This window comes from Sclerotinia sclerotiorum, genomic scaffold (genome assembly GCF_000146945.2).
Source record: "Sclerotinia sclerotiorum 1980 UF-70 scaffold_25 genomic scaffold, whole genome shotgun sequence".
Lineage (NCBI taxonomy): Eukaryota > Fungi > Ascomycota > Leotiomycetes > Helotiales > Sclerotiniaceae > Sclerotinia > Sclerotinia sclerotiorum.
This window is the reverse complement of record NW_001820811.1, coordinates 145,343-172,323: the sequence shown is the minus strand read 5'-3', so window position 1 is coordinate 172,323 and position 26,981 is coordinate 145,343. Positions and strand designations below refer to the sequence as shown.

The 26,981-nt window shown below is 39.1% G+C and overlaps 10 protein-coding genes across 10 annotated transcripts; 5 read left to right on the top strand and 5 right to left on the bottom strand.

Moving 5' to 3' along the window:
• Window positions 1-475: 475 nt before the first annotated feature.
• Window positions 476-1,181, top strand: SS1G_13441 (predicted protein; the record flags this gene model as incomplete). The annotated part of the gene is made up of 3 exons (XM_001585507.1): window positions 476-555; window positions 951-974; window positions 1,046-1,181. 3 exons carry the CDS (start codon window positions 476-478, stop codon window positions 1,179-1,181), a joined length of 240 nt encoding a protein of 79 aa, XP_001585557.1.
• Window positions 1,182-5,437: 4,256 nt separating this feature from the next.
• Window positions 5,438-5,767, bottom strand: SS1G_13440 (predicted protein; the record flags this gene model as incomplete). Its single annotated transcript, XM_001585506.1, has 2 exons — window positions 5,438-5,531; window positions 5,601-5,767. The coding sequence occupies 2 exons, from the start codon at window positions 5,765-5,767 to the stop codon at window positions 5,438-5,440; spliced, it is 261 nt and encodes an 86-aa protein (XP_001585556.1).
• A 3,788-nt stretch (window positions 5,768-9,555) lies between these two features.
• Window positions 9,556-9,801, top strand: SS1G_13439 (predicted protein; the record flags this gene model as incomplete). The annotated part of the gene is made up of 2 exons (XM_001585505.1): window positions 9,556-9,644; window positions 9,777-9,801. 2 exons carry the CDS (start codon window positions 9,556-9,558, stop codon window positions 9,799-9,801), a joined length of 114 nt encoding a protein of 37 aa, XP_001585555.1.
• Window positions 9,802-13,992: 4,191 nt separating this feature from the next.
• Window positions 13,993-14,199, bottom strand: SS1G_13438 (predicted protein; the record flags this gene model as incomplete). Its single annotated transcript, XM_001585504.1, has 1 exon — window positions 13,993-14,199. The coding sequence occupies one exon, from the start codon at window positions 14,197-14,199 to the stop codon at window positions 13,993-13,995; it is 207 nt and encodes a 68-aa protein (XP_001585554.1).
• A 1,371-nt stretch (window positions 14,200-15,570) lies between these two features.
• SS1G_13437 (hypothetical protein) lies at window positions 15,571-17,997 on the bottom strand (the record flags this gene model as incomplete). The annotated part of the gene is made up of 3 exons (XM_001585503.1): window positions 15,571-16,126; window positions 16,180-17,827; window positions 17,907-17,997. The coding sequence occupies 3 exons, from the start codon at window positions 17,995-17,997 to the stop codon at window positions 15,571-15,573; spliced, it is 2,295 nt and encodes a 764-aa protein (XP_001585553.1).
• Window positions 17,998-18,560: 563 nt separating this feature from the next.
• On the top strand, window positions 18,561-18,835 carry SS1G_13436 (predicted protein; the record flags this gene model as incomplete). Its single annotated transcript, XM_001585502.1, has 2 exons — window positions 18,561-18,638; window positions 18,821-18,835. 2 exons carry the CDS (start codon window positions 18,561-18,563, stop codon window positions 18,833-18,835), a joined length of 93 nt encoding a protein of 30 aa, XP_001585552.1.
• A 943-nt stretch (window positions 18,836-19,778) lies between these two features.
• Window positions 19,779-20,782, bottom strand: SS1G_13435 (predicted protein; the record flags this gene model as incomplete). The annotated part of the gene is made up of 4 exons (XM_001585501.1): window positions 19,779-20,005; window positions 20,162-20,199; window positions 20,548-20,612; window positions 20,651-20,782. 4 exons carry the CDS (start codon window positions 20,780-20,782, stop codon window positions 19,779-19,781), a joined length of 462 nt encoding a protein of 153 aa, XP_001585551.1.
• Window positions 20,783-21,397: 615 nt separating this feature from the next.
• SS1G_13434 (predicted protein) lies at window positions 21,398-21,871 on the top strand (the record flags this gene model as incomplete). The annotated part of the gene is made up of 2 exons (XM_001585500.1): window positions 21,398-21,412; window positions 21,683-21,871. 2 exons carry the CDS (start codon window positions 21,398-21,400, stop codon window positions 21,869-21,871), a joined length of 204 nt encoding a protein of 67 aa, XP_001585550.1.
• Window positions 21,872-22,917: 1,046 nt separating this feature from the next.
• SS1G_13433 (predicted protein) lies at window positions 22,918-23,040 on the top strand (the record flags this gene model as incomplete). The annotated part of the gene is made up of 1 exon (XM_001585499.1): window positions 22,918-23,040. One exon carries the CDS (start codon window positions 22,918-22,920, stop codon window positions 23,038-23,040), a length of 123 nt encoding a protein of 40 aa, XP_001585549.1.
• A 443-nt stretch (window positions 23,041-23,483) lies between these two features.
• On the bottom strand, window positions 23,484-24,747 carry SS1G_13432 (hypothetical protein; the record flags this gene model as incomplete). The annotated part of the gene is made up of 2 exons (XM_001585498.1): window positions 23,484-24,495; window positions 24,581-24,747. The coding sequence occupies 2 exons, from the start codon at window positions 24,745-24,747 to the stop codon at window positions 23,484-23,486; spliced, it is 1,179 nt and encodes a 392-aa protein (XP_001585548.1).
• Window positions 24,748-26,981: the final 2,234 nt, after the last annotated feature.

Sequence of the window (26,981 nt, the reverse complement as noted above, 5' to 3'; positions counted from 1 at the left end):
TCGTTTGCTCTAAACCTTATTATATATCTCTCTATCTATGAGTATCTAGGTACCTTACCTAGCTAAGATTATATTTCAACATTATATCATGACATCAATTGACCAAAGTTTCAGGCTGCTGTAATGTGAATGGATGTAACATGATGTGATATGAACGAGGTTGAAACGAAGCGACTTCAATACAAAGTTACAATACCAGTATCAATGAACGTTGTTTCATGAGTTGTTCGCGCCCTGACCCGAGTAAGTATGAGGATGTGCAGATGACCTTTCTTTATACAACCTTACAATACCTAGTTCTACTCATACTGTAGGTACCTATTTCCATGAATTTCCTCCCTTATTAGCTAATATTGTTGAAGATAGGTAGGTAGGGTAGATACGAAGATGATTTGTTCATCTAGGGGGTTTTTTTTTTTGGTGTTCAGGTGCACCATGCCATGATTCTGTCTCTGTTCTCCGGATTTATTTCAAGATGTCCAAGCTTCCAAGGTTTCCAAGGTTCATGACGGCGCGAAGATCCGACCAAGTGTGCGTGAGCGATCAGGTAGAAAGGTGTGTTGTGTGCAAAGGGCAAAGGGCAAAGGTTACATTGTACCTGTCTGTGCCTTACTTACTGATTGATTGATTGATTGATTCACAATTATCAAATTTATTATGATGTTTATTAGGGGGAATGCGATGCGATGAATACCATGAATTCGAAATAATGAAACCCCTGATCATTTTCGCGTTGTCCATCCACAAACATGAACGTGAGCATGAGCATGAACATGAACATGAACATAAGCCAAAGCACAACAACGCAAGAGACATTCCATTCTTCAAGCATTGAATCAAGCATTGAAGAGTTGAATCCTAGGAAAAATTGCAGAGCAGATGATCAGGATGGGCTATGATCTTTACTTAGACTATGGGTATATTATATTTATTATTGTAATTGTGATTAGGTATCTATTGAGGAGGAATATCTCGTAAGTAATAAATATCAGGTTTTCGTCATAACGTTGTTATTTATTCATGAATATAAAAATGAATAATAAAGTAAAAAGAACCTTGAAATCGAAAAGATGAGAAATGATGCTTATGCCATGCGATACGATACGATACAATACGATGCACCGAATTGTACAACGCACAAAAATATTCATCAATTAATTTCGTCATGCGACTCACCATGATACATCGAAATTCTAACCTTACCCCAGAAACCTGAATCCATACTCCGTACAGTGTACACACATAGATGCCATATTCAGCCCTGCCAATTTCCCCATACATAACTCCGCAGATCTACAATTACAGATATTGAATCACCTCATCTCATACTATATCATAAGTCTTAGCATCCATATCATATCATACTCGGTCAAGCTCGTTCAAAATCCCAAAAAGATAATCTAATCCATCCCAAGCCCTGATATCGGGCAGATTGTAACACCATGTATCACCCATCATATCATCCATCCCCATCATCCCCATAATCCCCTTCCCATCACCAACCCATCTCATCCATGACACCATCCAGTAAATGACCTTTTCAACCGCGAAGATCTCATCTCCACCTGCATCCTGCTCACCGCATCCCACAACTCCGCACGCGAATTCCAGTCAGTCGGTCAGTCATAAACAAGACCAGAGCAGGCCAAACCAGAGAAGATCGATCCCCCCGTCCATCATGTATGTTTGCGAAACAGCCATGTTACACGCGAAAGCAGATGACTTATTTTCCGGAGCACATAAAATAACTGAACATCTTGCAAATAAAGTCATGCAAGCCGTTTCTATCAATAGGATTCATGGGGAGAAATCACGAGGGTATATCGTGTTTGCTGTGTTGGCGTGAGAGCTGAATATTACTTATTATTAAGCTTTGCCACTTTCTCAGCCTTTCTCTTGCTGAGAGATTTGAGCTTGGAAGGTAGAATTTACGAGATGCAGATGTGGATGTGGAGGAGGACGAATGATGATGGTCGGGGGTGAGGGATGGAATTTCATGTTCCGTTGGATTGCATTGGATTCGATGCGGAAGTAGATTCTTTTCCGATGAAGAATGATTATTATCTCTATGGAGTATCCTATTCCATACTCCGAAACATACATAGTATAGATGCTCAACCAAGATATAATTTATTTCTTCAGCCTCATTCGTGCTTGTGTCTGGGTAAAATCACAATATATCATTTCGTACTCTACTCTAAACACAATTCCCCATCCTATTACATCCATCAGCACCGTTTATTTATCCGTTCTATATCCGCTCCTTTACGAATCAGGATTTAAGACCAAGATCAAGATCCCCCATCCATCAAACTATTCTTAGTTTAAAAAATTTCAATCTCGATGAATTATCAACAAAAGTTTTAATTCCGCGATCTCATTGTCCAAATAAACAAAGGAACAAAGTAATAATTGAAAAATAATAATAAAAAGAAAATAAAATAAAATATTCCCAATAATAAAATAATAAAAAATCAAATATCCAATCCAACTAAAAACCAACCTACAATCCCAACAATCCATCCATCCATCCCATTCCCCAAAAGTTCAGATCACCAGAAATCCACCCCATCCCCCTCTAAAAACCCCAAAACCAACTTCCCATCCCCGCCTTCTCCTCCAAAATACAAGATTTCCTACACTTCCCCACCAAGATAATCTGTAGATCTCGCTGTACAAAGGGTCCATCCCCATCCCATATACATATCCCATATCCCAAGCTGTCACATCCGCAGGATTGGGTTCCGTTGTTTTCCGTTCATGTGATGGGATTTTTGTACATCAATACATCATTTTTGCTTTTTTGCTTTTTGCCTTTTCCTGGAATTCGGATATGTAGGTGGGGATTTGGTATTGGTAATACTGTAGTATGATATGTACCTACTTCGTATGTAGCGATCGCTGAGATACTGGAATTTATTGTGGAAATCGGTGCTGGTACTCCGTATGTATTTGTGAATAGGTATGATATGATATGATATGATAATACGAATGAATGAATGAAAGATATTTCTCCATCTTCCGTTTTCCATACCTAGTACCTACCTACCTAGTTTCGTAATTGCGGAGGAGGAGTCCATTACATTACATTTCCAAGCAAAAGGCCGGTACATAGGTACATAGTCACCATCATCCCATATCCACTAACCCATCTACAGGGTCACATATTTTATCCGGACCTTGTCTACAAGTCCTCCGTAATTACCTCCCTACCTAGCTAGCTACCTAGTAATTCCAACGGTTTCCAAGCCCTCATATACTATATACGTACATACATCTATCGGAGCCAAGCTTTTTTCTCGGTATAGTATCGGTATTTTTCTGAGGGTGATAGGGGATAAATAACTACCGGAGCATATCATTTATGCATGTATGTAATATGTATATTATATTGATTGATTGATGGATTAAGCCGTAATTGTTATGGAGATCGGAATAGGGGATATGGGATGTAGGATCCGAGATTGACTGATAGATATATTTATCACATCTTTTAGATTTACATTTTGAGTTTGTTGCATCTTGGAAATCATACTGGAATTTCCCCTGACATTGGTATGTACATAGCATACCTATTGTATGACATTAACTTTCAATATATGATACATAATACATAACACATATACATCCATCCATCCATACCAGCCATCATAAGTACCTACCCCAAGAATCAAGATCAGCTGAACCTCCTCTCTCTCCCACCCCTTCTGTACCAACCAATGCAAGTACCAACCTCAAAATTCGCCACTATCTACAAGGAACATCTCTGTAAATCTATACACTTTGTAAACTCTTTCCACTCCGTCCACTTTACACTCCTATACACAATAGAAACTATCATGCCAAAAACCACACTACCCCATGACATTGATTGACAAGTCCCGCCCGTCAACCCCGCACCCCGCCTATACGTACATGCATACATACGTACATACATACAAGATCCACAACATTTACGGAGTAAAATAAAAAGTATCTATCTAGTACTCTACCTAAATAAACAATCCATCTCATCATACACACACAAAAAAATAAGATAAAAAAAAATCAATTTAATATATATTCTATTTACTTAATACATACACATAACAGACCGATCTCCAGATCTTCAAACTCCGATACCTAGGTATTAACGGATTGGATTGGATTTGAATTGAATTGAATTGAGTTGAACATGTGAGCGGAAAAGAGTTTGTCCCGGGGAAATATTCGGGTTGGTCATATATACCTTACCTAGGTATGAAAAGAAATGAGATGATCCGAGGTTCAAATGAATGAATGGGTAGATTCGAGGCTGTGATCGGATCGAGCCTATGTTTGAATTTTGGGGAGAAAGAGGATCAGCTGCGCTTTGCTTTGCTTTGCTTTGTGTTGTTAGAAGTCAGATGTCTGATGGCGAGATGGCGAGGTGTTGTATTGGTGTTTGTTTGTTTGTTTATCATATTCTTCATTCATTGTTTATTGTTAACATCTGATACCCATACAGCTAGCTACCTAGGTATGTATGCATATGATCTTCAGATGAAGATGAAATGGAAAAATATAATCTCCTGATTAGATAGTTTTTCCGCAAGCCTTTTGTCGAGCTCTTTATTGATTGATAATGAATTTTTATTATTGTTACATTTCATTTTCCCTCTTCCCTTTTCCCTTTCGTCCTTATTTATCTCGAACTCGTATTCATTTTATTTCATCTCATTTTATTTGAGAAAGAAATTCAATTCCTTCATTCATTCATTCATCACATGAAGAAACGGAATTTTCCATTTCCCATTTCCCTCATTCCGCCTTTCCCTTCATTCGAAATCTCGATTCCTCGAAATCCCATGATGAATGATGGGATGGAATTCCCCGCAGTCTTTTCTTCGAATTTCCATTAATTTATTCTAGAAAAAATTTCAGATTTGGAGATCTCCGTCTGTATTCAAACAAAAGTGTAAAGAGATGAGAAAGAATCACATGATTAGTAATTCATGTATTCTTTATCAGAGATCATGTGTTTTTGTTGGTTTTGTTGATGTTTGTTTGTTTATTCTTTCTTCCTTTTCCAATAGCAGTTGTCGCATCTGACAAACAATCGAGAAATTGAGAAATCCCATTCGTGCGCATCGTCATACGAACATGGGTTTTTTAAACCGAGGTATTGGATTTTTACTTGGTACGGAAAAACTCCATTTACCCTCATCCCTCCTATGAATCCTTAGTCTGACTTGATGAGCCTTGCTTGCTTTGCCTTGTTTGTTTCTGGACCGTTTTGTTTATCATCACGAGACGAGGCATGGTTCGCATGGATTGGATTCTTTTTGACGGGCAAGACAAAGCTGAATCCAAAGAATTGGGAAATGATGTGATTAGAAAATCCCCAAAATGAATAAAATAAAAGGAAAAAATAATACAAATCCTTGTCGTTCTTATTATTATTTATTACTATTATTATTTAATTATTTCTTTTTGGAACCCTGAAGAGATCAATCGACAAGGGAAAGCGAGGAATTACCGGATTAACAGGCGCGGCGGGTCGCTTGGATATCCTACCGCGGTTGGGCTGGGAGATTGGAAAAAAACGCTCGGGGCAGCGCGCACCGATTTCTTTTAGGTACCTAGGATCCTTAAGGGTTTGTCTGTCAATGTCAATGTTCTGGAATGGCTGGAACATTTCGAACCCTTTGAAAAGCGGATCTTGCCTGACAGGGATAAGATTTCGGGGACTTGGTGGAAGTGGATGTGCATGTGGACTGGACTTGGACTTGATGGATGTCTTTGACATGTTTGTGATGGGGAGGGGGAGAGGAAATTGCGAAATAATGGATGGGATAACGGGAAGGGATATCACAGACTTTGATTCAGGTGATGAGCATTTGATTAAGCTTTGGGAAAGAAAAGGCTTGATGGATCCCTTTCTTTTTCTTTTTTTGCGTCCTTTTGACTCGGACTACCGATGGCTTGACGAAACGGGAATTGTGTGTTTCAACATTTCAGCGTGATGAATTGGGGAATGAATGGGATTTGGAATTGGTAGGTGAACAGACTTTGGATTTTCCTATGAACTATTTGAACCTGGAGAAATTTATTAATAGTGTTTGCATTTTTGATACTATATTCGTATGCCATGTGGTTTGAGTTGTTGGGGGTGTTTGAGCTCCGTGAAACGTATGTGAGGCTTGTTTACAGAATGGTCATATGATCATTATTTTCCGCCGGCCGGTACATATACTTTCCGGCTGAAAACCTGAATCGTACAGAGTATTGATTGATATAGGACTTGGTTTACGAGTAATGTAATGTAATGAGAATGTGATGACAATATTTCAATACTTTTCATGCTATTGGCCGTTGGATTGATTAGGTATGTATGCTTAAAATCTCATTAAGCAAATGCATGAACTATCTATCTATCTATCTATCTATCAGCTTTGCATGCTTTTTCACTCGTTAGTCCAAATGCACATAGAGGTACTAGATATGTAGGTAGGTACATAATAACCCCATGCGTTTCTTCTATCAAAGCCTGATGTAAGAAGTTCATGCACGCACTTCTCACTCACTCCACTAAATCACCCCCTTTTTTTCTATGCTGTACTTAGGTACTATACACAGTCACTGGGTCGTCCCGAGAAATAAAAGCTTGTCATTTCAAATATTCTATTCATGTGACTCGAATCAAATTCTTGGGAAATTTGGTTTCCAATGTATGTCGACATACCCAGGTAATGTAATTAGTAAGAATGACTCCGTAAATCTAAGTAAAGCGACAAACAACGTCATCTGTATCCCACAAAAATTTCATCTCTCATTAATTTCATCTCCTTTTGAGTTTTTTTGGCCTTCACAACTCTGCGATCCATTCCTAACGGTGCAGAGTTTATCTTTCCACTTTCTAGGTCATCGCATCCATCGCATCCATCCATCCAGCCAGCATAGACACCAACGCATCATCCAAAAATACACACAACCCCAACTTAAGGCTTCTGGAAACCTTCTCTCCCAATCTTCTTCCCTTTAGGAATAATGACTTAAATGTCTCTCTCTACTAGGTTCGCATTGATGAAAGAACCCGGTTGTGATGTTTGCGTTCCCCGAGTACTAGACACGGAGTAGGGTAGGGAGGGAAGCGTTAATCTCATTTCTTTTTTGGCGGTGCATTTACTTGGTGGTTTAATTTGCTTGATTCAAACTTTATTTCGGGGCAAACCCTATTTTCTTTCTCCTGGGGTATTATTATTATTTATTATTGTTATTGATTTCTTGGAATATTTATTTGGAATATATTTTCATTCTGTGGAATATTTTATTTATTTGATCTCCATCATGAATGAATGGAAATGGATAAATCCCGTCGTAACGGGAGAAATACCCAATCTGGTATTCCGCATCCAAATCCTTTTTCTGCAATTTCTCGCATCTTTTTCTCTTCGCTTGTTGAAGTCCCTGCAGATTTTCTTCAAAAATAGTCGGATGAATAAGATAGATACTGCTTGATCTCTACTCCTACTCTGTATTATGTTATGCATATCTCATACATACATATATATATACAACAGTCCTGTCTTGCAAGTTGCAAGTCAAGCATTACAGGGGATTATAGTTATAAGCAGGTCAATTCTTCATTGAAAGTAAGCAGTGAGATAAGCTTGCACCCATCGCGGAGCGAAAAGCTTTTCCCTCGGGGAGAGCGGGGGAGTGGATGGAATGGGAACCAAAATCTCACCCGAAGCGTGATCCGATGAAGGATTTCTTTCCACATGTGATGTGATACGGGCAAGATTTAGATGAGAGAGATGAGTTTCTTCAGCGGATAGGTATGGATAGTTACGGTACGTATGGATTTACATGGCGCAGTTCGGTCATTGAATACTTGATATGGTAGGTAGGTAGTTGTAGGTTAGTTGCGCGATACTGGAGGATTGTGATTGAGAGGAAAGAAGAGACGGTGCTTGTGGTGTCATGAGTAGAGGAAGATGTTGTTCCGTTGAGTAGATACTAGTACGTGCTTCCTATTCGGTAAATACTAGTACGTACTTCTCCATCCAATAATCTACTAACTCGAAACAATACGAATGAATCCCTCACATCACAACGTGATTGATTACATACTTCACACCATTGAGATAATCGATAAAAGATACCAAACTGCAAGTCGATAACGCAAAGAACCAATCCCAACAAGAAGCAAGCAGGTGATCAAAAAATCATCTCCGCTCATAATAAAATAATTGGATGGAAAATTCTCGGAGAAATTTATCCGAATCATGGTAAAATGGATGCGCCGCGAGTCCAACGATGGCAAAGCTGGCAAAACACGAGAAGAGGAGAGGGATCTAGAATTACGTAGAGTTTGCACATGATTTGATTTACTTCAGGGATTCTTTGGGAGATCGGTCGGTCGGTGTTTCATTTGTTTTCAATTTTTGATGGGTGCGACGTAGGAATGAAATGAATGAATGAATGAATCACGAGATCATGTTGATGAGCCTCATTGTCGTGTGTTTCTATTAGAGTTAGTACCGCTCGCTATGTTTATTGCCTCTTTCTATTCCGTATAGCTAGCTAGTAGCTACTCATATGCTCTGGTCATGGTCATGATCATGATCATACTTCGCCTCATTTCCATCCATCAACATATTCATGTCTTTGAATAGATTCAGGGTAATACCCTCATGCAGGTACGGTACCGTTTTTTCAAGTCATCGCTCACTCAAATTCTCAATTCCCCAATTCCCAATTCCCAATAGATCAATACCCTCCCCTCACCAAATTCATCCATCCAATCAATCATTCTTCCATTCTACTCCGAAACCAAAATCCGAATTCATCCAAAGGAAGCCCAAATCCGAAAAACCAAAAAAAAAAAAAACCCAACCCAGAAAAATAAAAAAAAATCGAATTTAACCATCCATTTTATCCAATCCAATCACAGCTATTATACTCCTCCGTCCATCAAATCATTAATACAAACGAGACAAGACAAGAACCAGCCATCACAAGTCCACACCCAGCTTATATGTCACACACACAATGTAACGTAGCGAAAAGCGTGGTAGCCCTGTATGCCCTATCAGACCATGCCGCGGATCCACCCTTGTCATCCATCTAAAAGGAAAAATCAAAAAAAGAAAATCCCTCCGGTTCAATCTAAATCCAAATTCAATTCTATAAGGTTATATTCGCGTATACCATATCCCAGCAGCCGGAATTATCCATGTTTCGTTACCGTACGGCGTTTTATCCTTGGCGGTGGGGTGAAAGTTGCTGGTGGAGTGGTAAGATGGATGCTATTCGGCCCGGTAGCTAGGCATGGATGAGGAGGGATGAGGGATGAGGGTTTGCTTGCTTGCTTGCTTTACTTTTGCTTCCGAGCATTTGGATGTGGTTTTGGGCGTCAAATGGCCTAGATGCCGATCGATGGGTTGACAGGGAAGGGGTTTTTTTTTTTTTTTTTGGCCTGGCTCTCTGCTTTGGGAAGTGCGGAGGGTCGTGGGCCTTGGTTGTGAGTGTGAGTGTGAGTGTGTATGTTGGGATTTATCATGTGATTAGGTGTCACGAGTGAGGATTAAGATGTTGATGGCTGAGAGGAAGAGAAAGACTACCGAGGTATTATTTACCGGTAACTTCAAGCTGACAAAGTTATACAATTATACGAGTAGGTAGGTTATTGTGCAACCTCAGGCTTGATGACAGCATCATCATCATCATCACCTCCAGAGCTGTCACTAACAGCCTAACAGTTTCCGTCTCCCTTCGCACAAATCCATTAACATAGAATCATAGAATCATAGAAATCTCCAGTTCCAGACTACCTAGTATACCTACCCCCTTCATCTCCATCAGAATCCATTTTCTCTTCTCTCCCAGGCATACATATAATCAATATAATTTCCCACGAGGAAAACACGTTCGTTCGTGCACACTCATGAACCCATCCAGCCCCCAGGATTCGAATCCCCCCTCTCTAAATCCCGAATATTATCAAAAATCAAAATCAAAGAATCCCTAAATTATATTACATTACATTACCACGCGAGCTATAATATCAATCAATCAATCAATCAATTCTTTTCAGGAGTGTCCTGTCCATCCTAGCCATACATACCTAGTAGGTACTCCCATGTATTGTATACATACCTACATACATACATGTGAGATCTTACCTTACCTTACCTTACCGCATAACTGTAGCGAGATGATTTTGATTCCACAATACAGTACAATACAAGGACGGAGTATACTCAGGGTACACAGGAACTGGTACCGTACCATACCGTACCGTATCGTACTGTCCCTACATTAGATTTCCTTCCTATTCCGTACAGTCTCTTTACCGATATGACGGGTGTACTGTGCTTGTAGCTCCACTCCCACGTTATTTCATGGGCTGATGTGATGGTTCGTTTCAGTTGGATTGGATTGGATTGGATTCCTTAAAGGGTTTTGCTAATAATGTTATTGTATATTATATAATATTATTTTATTTTATCGGATTCGCATACTTACCTTCACCCTCTTCCCCCTCCCCGTGTTTTTGCTTCTTGGGTATATGTTAGGATAGGATAGGATTGTTATCAGGGAAGAGGGAGTGGAGTGGAAATGTCTGTCCGCAAGTAGAAAATTGCTCGGTCGGTAGGTCGCTTGGGTTAGGAACGAAGCGGAATCTTCCATTGCTCTACTCTATGGAATTTTTTTCGAATATAGTACTCTAAACCCCCCACGAGATTGAGATTGAGATTGGAATTGAGATTGAAATTGAATTACCCACGGTTTGGAAATTAATATGTCATCTTTGGGTCACCTGTTTTGCTATACTATGCTTATAACACGTGTATGAACTCCTAAGTATATATGCATATATATATGTAAATTATATATTTATTTTATTCTCGACTACTGATCACGGGAACCCGAATATTTTCATATATACACATCTCGAACATCCATCCTCTATATTATCTCTGGATGCAAATACCTAAAAGAAAAAATGTTACATAGGTACCTAGGGGAAATTTTTGATCCAGCACCATGGTTCGTGGGAAATCATATGTATGTATGTATATATGTATCTATTTACTTATCTATCTATTCTTAGCTTACTAGGTAATTACTTTCCAGCTTTCTTAAGGTTACCAATCATGATCAGTCGATCATATTCATCGCTTCTCGCTTCTCGCTTCATGATATTATTGATATTGAGATTGATATCTCATAAACCACAAATCTCCCCTTCGCAGATTCCCGAAACTCCTAACTATATAACCTATTGTACCTGAGGTTACCAACCGAAAATTGCAAATAGAGAGAGAGAAGAAATTCACTCCGTAGAATTACCAATTCTTGAAATAACTCAACTCATGATTGGAATATGGTTATCCACTTACTCAATTACTCACTTACTCATCTTTAATAATTCTATTTCTGTGTGAACGAAGTGAATGACTTCAATTCAATTACTACTGTAATAAAGAACTAAGCGAACGCGAAAGAGACTAGCTCTTTTAGTAAGTCTATATAAGACTTACTACTTTCAATATGTAGCTAGCTCTTTAGACAGAATACAATTAGACATACAGGACCTACGTAATCCGTGGGTGCTACGTCTTCCGTATCCTTCTCGTACCAACAATTTCAATCTATTTCCTTTCCTCCTCAAATATATATACATATATACATATATTTGTTTTTCATCCATCAAGCGATAAATAAATAATCAGAGCCCAGTGTCTCTTGTCTCAAGAAGCCTATATATGGTAATAGGATAGGATAATTACAGTAGATGATATGATATAAAATGATATTATATGATAGCGATTGTAATGGATGTATTATTCTATTATTCTAATATCCTAATATCCTTTCTTCCTTTCTTCCTTTCTTCCTTTCTTCCTTCCTTTCTTTCTTTCTTTCTTTCTTTCTTCCAGTCATCTATCTTTCATCCACGCTTCTAGAATCTGGAATCTGAAATCTGAAATCTGAAATCTTGATTTATTTATTTATATGCTGGACTTGATTGCTTGCTTGCTTGCGCGTTTTGGTTTGATTTCTTTATGTAATATATATATACTCATATAAATAGATACGGAGCGGAAAAACTTTTAGGAAAGGGAGGGTGGGAAGGAGGGGTATATTTATTTTGTAATGGGTGTCTGGTAAGGGTATGTTTCGGGAGAGAAAAAGAGAGAGACAGTCTTAGATATATAAATATATATGTATATATTGAGAATATATATTTATACATCAAATATTGAACTGAAATTTAGGATTATAGTTGTAATTGGGAAGGGGATTTATGTTACTAACCTAGGTACTTCATCACATCACATCACGATGCGGATGGAGTTTTGGTTTGAAAGATCTGGATTGTTTGGGAGATTGGATGCTTTAGGCTTTTTGTTTTAGTCTTTGTTCTATGCTATTTCTCTCAAATCTTGATCTGATATGCTTTTAATTTTGGAAGTTTGCATTGGACTGGGCACTCGGTATTAGGTCCGGTATTTAACAGACTGAATGGGTTTCAATGTGTACACTGTGGGGTTAGGGATTAAGAGTGAGAAGGGAGGGATGGAGGAATGGAGGGAGGGGCTATATTGGGAATTCGTTTTCTGGGATGTTGTCTGTATATATAGATAGATAGATAGATAGGTGAATGGATAGATAGATGAATAGATGAGTTATATATTATCACGATTCACCATTAGGATTAGTGTCTTGGGATGAAAAGGAATCACGTGATAAGGAGCCCTAGAAGCCCTCAAAGCTCCTAGGGGCTCCCTTTATCGATCACTATATAGTCAGAGTAGCTTCATAGTTTAGGAGCTTCGTGCTCAACTTAGTTATCAATTAGTTTACCTACATTCTACTTGATCTAGTAACGAATTCACTTCCAAGTGAATACCAGTGATAAAGCCTTAACCCACCACTACCAACCAGACTGTCACGATTCATTAATTCACGTGACCTCGAGGACCTTTTGGACCTTAGGGTCCCAGAGGTCCTCAAAAGGTGATATAGGGTATATAAACATTCATTTAGTCTCGTAGTTAAGGAGCTTTGTGCTCAACTTAGTTATCAATTAGTTTACCTACATTCTACTTGATCTAGTAACGACTTCACTTCCAAGTGAAGACCAGTGATAAAGCCTTAACCCACAACTACCAACCAGACGAAACCTTAGGCAGCCACTGCCTCCAGTACAGTATCGTTACACAGACGAAACCTTAGACAACCGCTGCCTCCAGTACAGTATCGTTACATATATATATATTTATAAAAATAATTAAAAATATCAAAAGAAAATTGAAAACACAAAGAACATTTTACTTATAGACTTTAAATGGTAATATTATTATATTTTAAATAAAACAAAAATATAAATATTATTAAAAGATTGGGTGGAAGAGGCCTCTATATTGACTATATTACTACGTCTGTAGGCATATTAATCTCCTCTTGGTATCCTCGGAGGGGACCAATATGCCTGCTTATGGTTCATCTAATCTAGCCTGTTTAGGTAACCGTATTACTAATCACGACACGTGATTAGTACCGGTAACTTCTATTCCTTTTAACAAATATAAATATAAATATAAATATAAATATAAATATAAATATAAATATAAATATAAATATAAATATAAATATAAATATAAATATAAATATAAATATAAATATAAATATAAATATAAATATAAATATAAATATAAATATAATGTTACGCTGAGTAACAAGAAACTCTTTGTTACGTCCAAAACGATTAGTATGTCACATGACCATAAAACATGTGATGGAACGGTGAGGAACGAACGTTCCTAGGAACAACCAGGAACGCTCGTTCCCAGGAACGACGATTCCTAGTTAACCATAGGCACGAAGGACTATATAATCAAGATGGATTTCTTTTGTATAGAGCTTCGTGCTCAAGATCAATCATTTAGTATACTCTACTATTAGTTACGAATTGCATATCATTATTGTCATTACTTCAAGTCCCTGCTTGACGTTTAGTTATAAACCACCTCGAGAGCCTAGAGCACTTCCACGTGATCTAGACGGCAAACCTCGTAACAATATTCCCTTCCCTTCATTTCCTTCCCCTCCCTTCTTTTCCTTCCCCTCCCTTCTTTTCCTTCCCCTCCCTTCTTTTCCTTCCCCTCCCTTCTTCCCCGGACGCACAACATACCCGCACCAATCACCATCAATCACCACACACATCATCATCTCCTTCCCACCAACTCACCAAATCCCCAATCCTATCCCACCATTCGGGATGAAAAAATAATGAATAATGAAAACAGAACACACCATACCTCACACAACATACGTTTGTAATACCCTCCCTCCTTGATTTCATCAAAAGATTTGGGATTACTGGATTTGTAGGATATATTTGTTTTTTGTTTTTGGCGGGGAAGAGGGAAAAGGGAAGATATTACTTTTGGTTGCTTGCTTGTTGACTTTCAATATATTACTTACTTAGTACACACACACATACATACATTTCCCTCATATATTCCTTTTATCTAACTATACAAAGTATCCACGAATTACAATTACAATCACAATCACAATCGTAAAAAGATCCTAAATACGGAGTACAAGCAACTCAATCAAAACGATCAACACATGCAATGCAATGTAATGCAACACACCAGGTTCTTGGATCATGCACCACTTCCTTTCCAACCAATTCACCATTTTCATCCATCTATCTATCTATCTATCTTTTCAGCCCTCAAATTCCTATCACACCTCATCCATATCATTACAATTTCGTATCTATCCGCAATATCTGCAGTACCTTCTCTCCCAAGAAAATAACTACCTTGGCATATGGTATTATTGGAGTTAAGATGGGAAAAAGTAAAAAGGAAATAAAAAAGAAAAAGGGAATCAGGGAATCTCGGTATGTGTAAGGTTATGTATGCATTCGGATCGGTATATCGGGAGACTCGGGAGATCGGAAGGGATGATGATGAGTGAGGGCGGCAGAGAAAGAAAGAAAGGGAGAAAGGAAAGGAAAAAAATAAATAAATAAAAATAATAATAAAATTTCCATTCAATTTAGTTATTAATTTCTATTTATATTTTCAATTCTAATTCTAATTTATTTACTTTTTACCATTCAAGTTCTCCATTTCCTTTTAATTTTGAGCTGAAAAAATTCCAAATTTTGAGACATGACTTCTGAGTTATGATACCGATGGTGCAAGCCGAAGATTTACATACATAACATACATACATGATTGCGCGAACCGGAAATCGGGAGGAAGGAGGGTTTTTACTGGGTTATTGGGATAGGATCTTCAAGGGAGGGAGTTAATATTCATCTGGATATATTACTGGATTATTGGGATTGTGGTGCACATGGTGGCTTGGAGATGTGTATATTTGTGGGTTGTTGGTGCAGGTTCTAGATTGTTGTTGTTTGGGGGTCTGTTGGATTCTGGATTTGTTGGGTTAGGAGATGGATGGATGGATGGATGTTCATTGGTACTTGGGTACAGTGCTTATTTAGATACATGGATACATGCAGCATATGATATCATACTAATACCGCGCAACCGCAAACCTATCCATTTTCCCTCAAGTCTTTTTAACCCCACCACCAATCCTCCTATACTTCCTCTTATCCTTCCTACTCATCTTCGTCTTATCTCTAGTTCCTTTTCCGCCTTCCCAGAAACTCGCCCCTCCTCTCCTCCTACTAATAACCCTCTCTCCACATCCCGCACAATCTTCTGGTCGGTAAGGTCCCTCCCTACTACACCATCCACAAATCATTCGTTTGGCCCACTCATTTACATGTTCTTCTTTTTCATCATGACACTTATCACATGCGTATACCTTTTCACAACAGCTAAAGCGAAACCAACGGTAACTTTTTCCATAATGTCTACAGAGACCATTTTTGAGAAGAGGAGTACCTGGGGTGATACCGAGTGCTTCTTTCTTTTTTCTAGGAAGCAAATTGTGAGGGGTTGCTGAGGAGGAAATTTGAAGGAATTTGATGGTAGGGATTGAAAAGGTGAATTTGGAATGACATTCCCGACAAACATTTGTGGTTGTTTCACCACGAATGGAAACGATACCTGGAGATGGGTAGATGGTAGAACATATAGAACATGTTGGTGTGAATGTACTATTTTTACAGTTAGATGAATGTACTGGAAAAATGAATATGTAATGACTGACCTAGGTAACATATCACCAACTACACATCCTTCCAGATCCAAGAATCCAGCTCGGACATTGTTTGCATGAACCAAATCTCGTCGGTAACATATCACAAGTGCGGTTGCACATTTCCTACAGCTCTCTGTCTTTTGGACTCCAGTCTTGAGACCTTTAATTTCGGTAATTTCTCTACAGCGAGAACATTTGACAGTGATATTTAGAGTAGTGACTTCTAACAACTCAATACCATAAAGTTCGATGAAGGGAAATGAGATGGCTGTACCACGTTCAGGATTTGATGCTGAGTTTTCAGGTTGGTGTTCAACTCCAACCCCTCCTTCATTAGACTCTGATTCATCACCACTGTCATAAGAGTATATTGAATCAGAGTCAGAGTATTCAGCATCTTCAGTATTGACAATCGTCCATTCAGGTGGTCGAGCAATGTACTGAATGTGAGTCTTTTCCTCAGCTTCTTCAGCACCTACTCCTTTTCCTTTGAGATCTTTTGATTCTTCAACAACGGGTGGTGATGCCTGTACCACAGGAACTGGCTTTGGTTCTGTGTTCAAAACAGTCTTCGCCAAGACGTGAATATTCTGTGCAAGGTAATTAATATGGCCCATCAGGTTCAGAGCTTTTGCTTCTTCAGCTTTCTTCTCAAACCCTTTCTCTACAGACTTTGCTTCCGGGGCATCAATTCCTTCCAATTTGATTCGACAAGCTTCCAGTGGGTATAGAGTGGGTACAAAAAGTTGAATGACCTTAACAGCTTTGATTGATGGTGGTAATTCCCCGCGTTTTCGAGGTTCAATTGGGATAGTATAAGCAATCCCATCACTGGATTTCTTGTAAAGGGGTAATCTACCCATTCTCGCTTCCAATTGTCTGGTCTCTACTTCTCTTCTCTTCGACGCCTCAGACTTTTCTGATGCAGTGAAACTTACAATCGGTTTATTTGGGGTAACCTTGGGTTGTTCTGGTTCTCTTATTGCAGATTCAGGCTGAAGCAGTGTAACCGTAGGTTGTACTTCTCTACTGGTAAGGGAAAGATGTCGCGTGTCCTTGTTCGTGACAATTTTAACTGTCTCTGCTTTTTGTGCGGACAGAAATTCTTCCAAATGTTTATCCAAGGATTTCATCAAGTCCAGTAGGGTAGCATTTTTCTTTGCCTTGACCAATTCGTCAAAGCCATTTTCAACATTGATGGCAAACCCTCTTGGAATATCTTTATTCTCCACCCTCAATGTGGGCGGTGAGGTAGGATACCGAGGAGGTACAGTAAGAGAAGATTCCAAGGCAGTCATCTCAAAAGGGAAATCAGGATCCGATGGAATGAGATTAAACCTCAATATAGTAGTACCCTCGGCATGTCCAGATGGTCGAATTTCCTTGGGAGAAAATCGTCTTCGCAGCTGTCCTAGCTGAAATTCTCTCGGGTTTTCAGTTTGTGCTTGTGGTACCGGTTTTGAAACCACCCGTGATGCTGGAACCGGATTTGTGACAGCTTGTGATGAATGATTCTGAATCACATTTGGTCCTCTTTGTGTAACCTCCGAAGTCGAAGCCTGAGAAACCTCGGGCACTGTTTTATTTGCCATGGCACGACCAGGAATTTTTGTCGGGTCATGGATGAATGGACAACTGTCACCAACTCGACAATTCCCTAAGCAAGCAATATCAGCATCCTATCATCTCCTCCTTAGTTCTTCTTCATATGCTTTCACATGTGTCTCCAATATCACGTGGTGTAACCCAAGATACACCCAATGGGAGTGATACAAACGCCTCATGACGAACGCCACGGTTCAACAAATCACCTCCAAGCAAGTTCATTTTCATTATCATGTACACCCCACGCTTTCCCCGATATTCGGTGAATCACGGGATCTCCACCATGACTGCACAACATGCAACTTTGCATAACACATATGCAAGACAATAATAAGCTCTCCCTTTTTTCCCCAATTTCCGGCAGTCCAATGAAAATATTCCAAATATTCCACATCGCAATTGAATGCGAATAAAAATAAAACGATAAAAACAATATAATTTACCTGATTTACTGAAATAACGACATATCCTTGTTTTCAGCGGCTGTTGAGAAAGACCTTCCAGAGCTTGTGAGGCGGAATCATGTTCGTTTGTAATATCTGCCAACGCATCAGTCAATTGAAGCGAGCAGATGACCCTAGGAGACAGCCATGATATGCACTACAACCGGGTTTTAAGGTAGTTGCATAAGGGGAGGATAGGAAAAATTGAAGGCGGTGAGTATGTAAATCGAGCTTCTGACCTGTTGATGTTGAAAGATTGGATGTCATGGTATCTAAGGATTGAGTTTGTATTGATGAGCTGGGCATGAGAGGTTTCGGAGCGTTATCACGAATGGGTATAAAATGATTTTTGGAAAAGACGGTATGAATGTCGATCTAGATAACAAATACGACTTTCTGTTGATGGTGGTTCTCGGTGTCGTAAGTCGGTAAGACGGACGGTAAGAAAAGGTATTGCAGATGATATGTTTTATGACTTGGTGGATGTTCCTTTATCGGTTTTCGGTGTTTGGGTCGTTGGGTTTTTGATATAAGGTTATCACGGGGAAGCCGAGTTGATGATTCCATTATCAAGTGGGGAGGGGGAGATTGATAATTGATAGAGCGTTGGAGGATGACAAAAATGAGTCGAAATCAGCCACTCTGACTTTTGTTATGTAACAATGACTCCAGTTTGCCTCGGTTTTGAGTCATTCATTGAATCATCAACAATTACAATCGGCAATAATGAGATATTATTTATTTATTTTCTTTATTTATTTTCTATTTATTTCTGTATTTTAATTTTATCAATAAATATTCCCAATACTTGACTGACTTCATGTAAAACATATCCAGTAAATTTGCTTTCTCCTAATCTTCCATCTGCCATACCCTCCATCATGGAATCGGGACATAGAAACCGATATGTCGTCACTCCCCAACATACCACCGTAGCATACCTCGAAAAATATCTTGATTGATCGAAATAACAGCAGAATAGAAAGGTCCAGACCGTCAAACAATTAACAATCTCTGAAGTCCAGCCATCAGTCAACATCCGAGGAGATTAAAAGCGATATGTCAATATGCTAAACATCGAGATTGTCAATCTAGTCGGACTCCTTTGCCGGTCGGGTCGGTACTCTTCACATGTCATGCTCGAGCTTGCATAGTATTGATATACAAGTCAAGGGTCTCTTACCATTGACTTTTGAACATTGGACATGACTTATCTAAGTATGTTCATCGGCGCAGACACGAGAAAGCCTTCCCCATCTTCTTACTCATTGCGGTCTTCTACTTGGTGGCGTATGTATTGAGGTTACTTTACCATCGATACTCTTACGCCACAATATATGAATAATCTAGACGTTCCATCTCAGATCGGAAAAAAGAGGGTTATTCATAACAAAGTCTATTTATTGGTCTTTGATTCTCTATTGAATATACCTTATCCCTATCTTCAAGTCTCGGAGTCGTGAACTTGGGGTGGTTGGGTCATCTTAAACACGAAAGTTTTTGGGTTTTGATTGGGCTAGAAGCAAGGGGGTAGGAATACTTCAATATTTATTTACGTCGTTACATTTCTGTATCTCTTCTCACTTTCATATACTTCTTTCTATCTTGGCGTTGAAGGGCATTTTGGGCGATAGATACGGTCCAATACTTCTTGAGTTCTTGATTTCTTGGCAACTGTACCTGTAGAAGCCCTTGCCATGTCCATTTCAACCCTGGCTCAATAGACGAAACCAAAAAGAAGTCTCTTATTTTGGAGATGGGAAGATTCGAACCGTGGGGTATTGGAACTGTTCATGGATATCTGCTGCAGATTAGATTCAACATTTCTTAGAAATATTGTCGTTCATCTACTGGATGAGCGGGAGTCGTCTTTCAGATAGTTACTTCATGTCTGCATTATAACGGATATATTACTCCGTATCTCAGGTATCCCCCAGACATACCGGTGGGATCAGCATCCGCATAGGTATTTACGTGTAGACTATTTCCCCAATTGAGTTTGAAATTGCCGGACGGGTAACGGATGCCGACCCCTGGGTTTGTAGAATTCAACCGCGGATTCGAAAAGTCCTTGGTGAAAAAGATGTGCCAAGTTCAGTTCAGTTCACCTACATGGTGCTCTTCATTTTACATCACATTTTTTCCACACCTTTCAAGGAACATATGTTCTGGCACCATACGACCTCGTCGAGCGGTGTTATCAATCTCGAGACCATCGCCCCACACTCCCCTCATTTAAAATAGGAACAATGCACAATGCACATATTCAAATTAGATGGATCTGCTTCATGCTTGTGTATTTGAAGTATTTTGGTAGCAGTGTATCTACCCCAGGAACAGGCCAATATTCATTGGAAATGTGAGTGACAACCTTGGCAATTCCAATACGCCAAGCTTTGATTCCCGCGGGGAAAAATTAGAAGTGAATTAACACCAGGCAATGATGAAACCCTCTTTCTCTTCTTTTTGAGGCCATGCTCAGCTGCCAGGTGCCAGCTTACGAGGAGATTCCTCGCAAGTGTTGGGAATCGTTGATCCCATGTCCTATCTGTGCCGGTGGGCATCTCGGCTTTGGATTGGATGCCTATGAATAAGAAGACAACTGAAGGTTTTATTCTAATGATGATTAATCATTCGCCTTAATTGAATTATATCTTTACTTGTGAAGAAGTTGTAGTATTAAATGTTGGCAGGAAAACAATCCAGTTATTTATAAGTCGTAGTACTGAGACCTGAAGGAAAGTTATAGCTTTGGATCTATGAATAAGAAAAAGAACGATACAAATTTGCTGTGCCTGCGCAAGTTATTATGATATAGGACCTATACCTAGAATATGAATGAAGGAAATGAGCATTGGGGAAATCTCGCTACCCCGCATTTATGTGCTAAACAAATTGATTGTCTTTCATTTCTCGTATTTCATACTAGTTTCTATTTCTAGGACTACCAGTGTTCTTGATTCTAGGCTTTTCTTTCTATGGAAGCACCAATGCTATTGTATTCCATGAGTTTCAACGCCCGCGCGCTATGTCTGCACCGTGACTAATACGTTGTGTTCGCCGGTATACCCATAGTATAGTTTTCAATTAGGTATTTTATACATAGAAAAACATATATCAGAGAAGCGGAGTAGGTGGAGAGGCGATATGGCTGGTGACCGATCATCTGGAGAGCCCCAATGGAGTTGAATGGTGTAGGTTCCGTAGTGAAGTACCAAAGGACGTGGAGAGAGGTGTTTGGAATTGAGATGTGGAAGCGGGGTAGAAGTAGAGGGGTGTAAGTTTCAATGCTGAGGAAGAAATTTCAGGTTTTATTATGTTAAAAATGCTATCCTTCAGGATAGATAATTGAATATTTTTCGGCAAACCTGAGTACTTTGACGGACACATATGTAAGATTACAACAAAAGCACAGGCTAGACAACAGATTACATATATGGAAATACTAAGGAGTCTTTGAGAAGAACAATAATAATAATAATAATAATAATAATAATAATAATAATAATAATAATAATAATAATAATAATAATAATAATAATAATAATAATAATAATAATAATAATAATAATAATAATAATAATAATAATAATAATAATAATAATAATAATAATAATAATAATAATAGATGCCTCATATTTATATTCTTGTGACAATAAACCCACATCGAAAGAACTATCAAGCGAAAAGATATAAAACTCAAGAAGTCTTAAGCTTCTGAGCCAAAGACATCAGCCAAGCAGCAACTAAGTATTGCCAATCCACAAAACCATCGCCTAAATGAGGCATCTTCTGTAATCTTCAATGATGCTACATTGTAACATTTGCAATCTTTGAATCGATGCAGTAGAGAAAAGAAAATAACGAATCATTTGGGAGAAGGGAAATAGCCTGCTCCCCTACGGTTAGGATTCTATCGCCATATCTCCCAATACACGCCTAACTAGGCTTTGGTTACAAGTCCCGCTTTCTCTTTAGATGTTCTGCCTTTGATCAGAGAGTTCCATGGTAAGGAAGTTATGAGGCGGTGGTGGCTCCACGTGATGGTAAAATATAGTGGTAGATTTATAGCCCCTAGATATCGATCTGATCAGCAATCAAATACTTAGTGGTTATTGAGAACCACTATATTTCCTTCTCATCGATTTGATTCTATATCTTCTTTTTGTTTGGATATTACTGTCTTAGAGGATCACGCTGTGTGGAATGCGTGCATATCAGCTTCGAAAAATACACGATGAAATAGAACATACCATTGAATGCAATGCTTCCAGCGCTCGACCTTTTATATTTTCCAAGATTGCAGTTTTTTTCTTTATGTCGTTGATGATCGGTTTATCTACTTCATTGTGCCGCTAACCGTCAGAATCAAGGAGGATATTGTACTTGATGAAGAAACGAGTCAACTAGATATTTCCCACGCGGTTTTTTCGTTATCGGGCACTAGAAAGACGGATGACAATTTTAAATACCGGCTGATGATAATTCCTTCTACATGATTTAGCTCGGAGCACCCTCAATATTTCTAATTCTTATCTCCTCGAATGCTTTTCTCAGAGTGCTTACCTACCCATTAGTTAAGTGCATGACTTGGGGGATTGTATGAGAACAGGCGACACTTCTCAGACGACTGATGCCTTGAACGAAATCACATCGATTCTTCCTTCCAAAGCGGGTGAAATCATATGCGTTAATCCCGATGTCTGTGAATATCATAGTATGGGAATGCTACCGTGAAAAAATCCAAAATTCTCTCTTCTTGGTTCCAGCCGACTACATGATGGAGAAAGGCCACTATGATACGCCGAATATCAAAAGGTGATGTGAATTTCAATGTATATTAGATAAACTATTTCTCACAACGCTATCATATTTCCTTCTATTTTAAATATGAACCCAATCTTGTCCACCCAGCCCCTCCCATGAAGAGTCCATCTAATCCGTGAATCTCCAAATGCATAGCCCCAGTCATAAGAATCATTAAAAAGGCGCATCGCTGACATGCGTTCCGAACTAAAAGATGTATAGAAATAGGTATACAAGGAATAATAAGACAAGTAAGTAAATAAAGTAAGCAAGCAAACCTGACCCTGATCCTATACTTGGTCTGAGTCTACGCGCAAATAATTTGTCCTTTATATTCCCGTTCCCTGTCATGTAGATCATCCCGAAGCACCATCTATTCTCGAGCAATATTAAACCTCTCCTCCACACGAAGTTCTAGTCCAAAACAAAAACCCTTCCGCCCATAAATCATCAATCAAATCAACCAACAACTACTCCCCAAAAAATTCCACCTCCAAATATGGCACATACACTAATGATACTACTAACACTCAACAAGCTCATACCACTAATGCCGTGTCCACTTGTACAACCACCTGCTATACGTGCCCCAAGAACCATGGCTATACCTCCTAGAATTGCGCGTGGTATTGGAATGGATGGTACGGATGAGGTGCTTAGTTCTGAGATGTTGAATTTGGGTTTGCCGAGAGAGGTTACAGGGTGAGGGGAAGGAAGAGTGATGATAAGAGAGAGCAGGTATGAGCCGAGGAGAATACCAAAGGTGAAGAGATTTCCACGAATTGAAGGGCGGGCTGTTGGGTGATGGGATTGAAGTTTTGGTGCTCCATTTCCATTAAGATGGCCGTTTCCATTTCCATTTTCATAAACCTTCCCAGCTCCCTTCGAACTAGCAGAAATAACATCTTCACTCCTCATTCTTTCAACTCCCCACCAAAACAGATCTCCCAACTGTTCATAAGCAGAACTAGCACCCAAAGTATTCCCCGTCAACCAAAGACTTGCACCCTGAGCACACCCAATAAAAATACCACCCCAAGTAGGACTCAATAAACTCTGTTCTTGATCTTTACTCAACCAAGAAGCAAGTAATATGATCCCCCAACAGAAGTTTTGGTAAATGTATACTGCTTTTATTTCATCGGCTTTCGGATCGAGTTTTTGATAGAGAGTTGGTTTCGCGTCTAGAACTATGGGGGCCGAACATGTAGTTTGAGTACGGATAAAGGGACGGATTTTGGAATAGATGATTGCGCCTATAATAGCTCCGACGAAAGCAAACCGTCCGGATTGATAGCCCGTTACTACTTGTGGGAGAACAGTACCCGGGCAAGCTCCTGTAAGAGCCATGCCGATACCGAGGAGGAGTCCTCCGATGAGATTTCCATCGTAGGGGAAGAGGGATAATGAAGATGCTTGGCGGGGAGGTGCGAGCGTTGGTGACAGACGATGAGCGAGGAGGAAGATTGCACTAAGCCGATGTTAGTATGTAAGTGAGGCTCTATTGGCCCAGGATATCTTTTGATTCTATAAAAGAAAGAAGAAATCAATCTTACGCGCTAGTAGCACTTGCTGATAGGAATACTTTCAGCATATGGAAAGATTCTAGCTTCATCTGCGATATGATGACGGTAGGAGAATAAACCCCTGCAGCAGTAAGTGCTGCACCAAATAGCGCACCACTTAATATTGATCTTGCTCCTGTTGTCGATATTGAAACCATGGCGATTGTTTTGTCCCGAACCTCAAATTGAACCATTTTCCTGAACTTCTCAGGTAGAGAATAATATTGAAGTTGATGTATGTAGATGTATATGTATATGTATGTAAATGAATTGCGGATCTTCATGAACTAAAATTTTAAGTTCAACTAAGGAATTGAAAGGCGTCTTTCATAGCGTCTTTGAGTCCTGGCACTAGGATTTTGATATGTGGGAAGTAGCAACTTTGATACATCGATCATATTTGAGAGATTTGTCATAATCATATGATAGTGACGGCGATTCACTTCTTTCTAACTTTCAATACGACATAAATGGACAAGTCTTCATTCATTTCTCTATCCACTTCAAATTCCATTGAGTCCTTCCACTTGCAAGATCCTCGTAACTTTCCACAAATGTGAAAGGAGACTGCGAATAATGTAAGTTCCATACACCTTGTGCATGAAAATGACATAACCGTTGACCATTACTTGTTAGTACTTCCGAGGTACATAGTGTCTTCCTACATTTCTTTGTCTGATCAGTAGTCATATTATTCTCTCACTGGTACCTTGAAAGTATCCATGAAAAGGAAGAAAGCCGGCCCCATCTAAAATTTTGAGGTCGCCGATTATATTTTCCCCTAACAAAGAAGTGGAAGGAGCCCGTGTGGGTGGATCTTTTTTTGAAAAGATGAACAGTTCGTTCCATGAACCAAACCGTTATTCTAACTTTGAAACTAAGAAATTTAATTATGGAAATTATGGAATTTGATGAGGCTTTAACAACATAAGGGGATGTGGAATCAAAGTTTGTTTTTTCCTGAAAGATCGTTGGTGAGATTCCCGAGATCTCGGGAGAATGGGGTAGCCGGGTTTCAGGTCCCCGAGTAAGCATTGATAACACCCAAGAATTCTTAATTGTCGGCGAGGATGTTACTGCAACATTTTGAATGCTGATATAATCTACGGGGATGCGGGAATTTAATTTGGAAGATGCCCGATAGGTGTTTAAGTGATAGGAGGTACGGCTCGGAGTTTATGTGGTTACAATCCTGTGTGATGAACTATGTCTTGCCCTATGCAGATGAGATGAATTCACCTTGGCTCTCCTGTCATGTTCGCATATTGACAGAGTGAATGATACGATGATAGAGGGGGGTGAGTACGAGGGTACATGAGAAGTGACTTCGGTAATGTAACTTTTGCATGGTGACTAGGAAGTAATGCGTGGCTTCGGAGATTCGGGGACTTGCGAGATGGAATGTTTCATAAATGGGGTTTCGTAAAAGAAGCTTTAGAATCATTAGAATGTGGATTTGTGTCACATCTGTTGTATAACATCGTATGGTTGATGGATATATCTATTCGCCGGTTTGTGAAATCTTGCTCTATAAGGATGATGGAGAAGCTTTAGAATGAGTAGAATCAGTATCAGAGTTCTGGGCCGGGGTCACTGCATATCATTATTCAAAGTTGTGACAGAGATGCCCGCAAAAATTAAGTTTTCTTACGAGATTATAAAATTAAATCTTGAGTAACTTTTTCAATAACATATAAAAATAAATAAAGATTTGAAATTACATAAATGAATGAAATCAAAATATCAAAATATGTAATCTGAAAAAAATAATATTTTGATATTAATTATTCACAAATATATTTGATTTGTATTAATTTAATGTAGTAAGTGTTACGAGGTTTGCCGTCTAGATCACGTGGAAGTGCTCTAGGCTCTCGAGGTGGTTTATAACTAGGCGTCTGTAACGATACTATACTGGAGGCAGCGGCTGCCTAAGGTTTCGTCTGGTTGGTAGTTGTGGGTTAAGGCTTTATCACTGGTCTTCACTTGGAAGTGAAGTCGTTACTAGATCAAGTAGAATGTAGGTAAACTAATTGATAACTAAGTTGAGCACGAAGCTCCTTAACTACGAGACTAAATGAATGTTTATATACCCTATATCACCTTTTGAGGACCTCTGGGACCCTAAGGTCCAAAAGGTCCTCGAGGTCACGTGAATTAATGAATCGTGACAGTCTGATTGATAGTGGTGGGTTAAGGCTTTATCACTGGTATTCACTTGGAAGTGAATTCGTTACTAGATCAAGTAGAATGTAGGTAAACTAATTGATAACTAAGTTGAGCACGAAGCTCCTTAACCACGAGACTAAATGAATGTTTATATGCCCTATATCATCTTTTGAGGACCCTTGGGACCCTAAGGTCCAAAAGGTCCTCAAGGTCCTCGAGGTCA